At 45.9% G+C, this 1358-nt stretch overlaps 1 protein-coding gene across 1 annotated transcript in view; it reads right to left on the bottom strand.

Moving 5' to 3' along the window:
- Nucleotides 1–1144: 1144 nt before the first annotated feature.
- Nucleotides 1145–1358, bottom strand: part of kcnk12 (potassium channel, subfamily K, member 12) — a gene marked incomplete at both ends in the record, with an annotated part of 21766 nt that continues 21552 nt past the window's right edge. The window contains one exon of the mRNA XM_083657992.1: nucleotides 1145–1358. This exon is cut by the window's right edge and continues 670 nt beyond it. Coding sequence (XP_083514118.1) covers nucleotides 1145–1358 — 214 coding nt within the window.

A 1358-nucleotide genomic window follows, 5' to 3' on the forward strand; every position in this document is an offset into this window, starting at 1 on the left:
AGCAACACGGAATGGCTGTTTGAAGCCTGGTAATAATAACGTGGCGCTCTGTGAAACCCCTGTCCCTCGCTACTACTACAGCCCCGTCAGTATCAGCTACATTATAGCTACGCACAGGAGGTGCTTTCCACTCGCCCCCACGAACCAATCACCTGAGGGTAAAACTTGACCCGCGTCAAGGAAAGTGGGTTCTGCACAATCAATGGAAGGGCTAGAAATGGTGCAAATAATGCATGAGGAGAAATATAAATGCATAGTTTAATATGTGCTATATGCCGTCCAGTAATGACGTTTCCCTTTAGATGTTTCTATCAGCATTCAACGTGTACATTCAAATAAACCCCACAAGCACTATTGATTGTGCTGCCATTTCACTCAAATAAATCTGATATATTGAGCATGTATAAGCCGACTGATTCCTCTGGAGACTATAACACTGATATTTCAGTGGTTTTTCAGTCATTTGTTCTTGGTTTGGTGTTGGTTAGGTAGCAAAAATGGGTGATTAAGCAACACAATCTCCAAAATAATTGTGAACTATCAAAGTTGGTCCTCCACCGGCTTTCTCGCGAGGAGGAAGTTGCAAGGCGAGGATGCTGCCGGACGGTCCACCAATCCCACCCCTTCCCCCCCATACGCGTTAGCGGCCTACTTCAATATCAGACTGTCGTTAACGCTAAATGACCACTTTAGCGATCGCCTCTACCGGCTGTTAACGTTACCTTCAGCTTTGAACCATTTTAACGCCATTTTTGTGAAACGACAACATCTTTTTAGGCAGTGGATCAACATTATATATGTCACAATTCTTTGTGAGACTGGGTTGGATTATGGCCTCCATGCTTCCATATCAACTTGTGGTGGTGCTCTTACTTGACTCTGTGGTTCTCTCTTCATGTCATCGTCATCATATAACCTAGCGTCATTATTACCATCATCGTCACCATCATCATCGTCACCAGTATTTATCACCACAGGTTCATTCCAACCAGAAGTATCCAAAGAAATCATGCACATCATGCATAACAAGAGTGATATTGAGAATCTATTTTCAAAAACCGTGTTTTTGCCTATGATCATCAACCAGGCTTTGTTACAGTAATGTAGGGCTGATTTCTCACTGTCTCTTGAACGCACACCTCTTCTACCTGGAGTTACTAGTCTCTGCCAGCCTGTTGTTCATGATCCCAAGAGCACCAACGCCCCCGGAGAACCCGTTGAGCCGCGAGCTGCCGCACACTGTCCTGGGGTATCCGTTCGCCGACTCCGAGAGCTGCTTCTGCATGATGGCCAGCGACACCTTGTTCGAAGCCGCCAGGTCTTTCATGGAGATCATCTCCCCCGATAGTCTGCGTCCC

Source organism: Poromitra crassiceps, assembly GCF_964638095.1.
Source record: "Poromitra crassiceps genome assembly, chromosome: 22".
NCBI lineage: Eukaryota > Metazoa > Chordata > Actinopteri > Beryciformes > Melamphaidae > Poromitra > Poromitra crassiceps.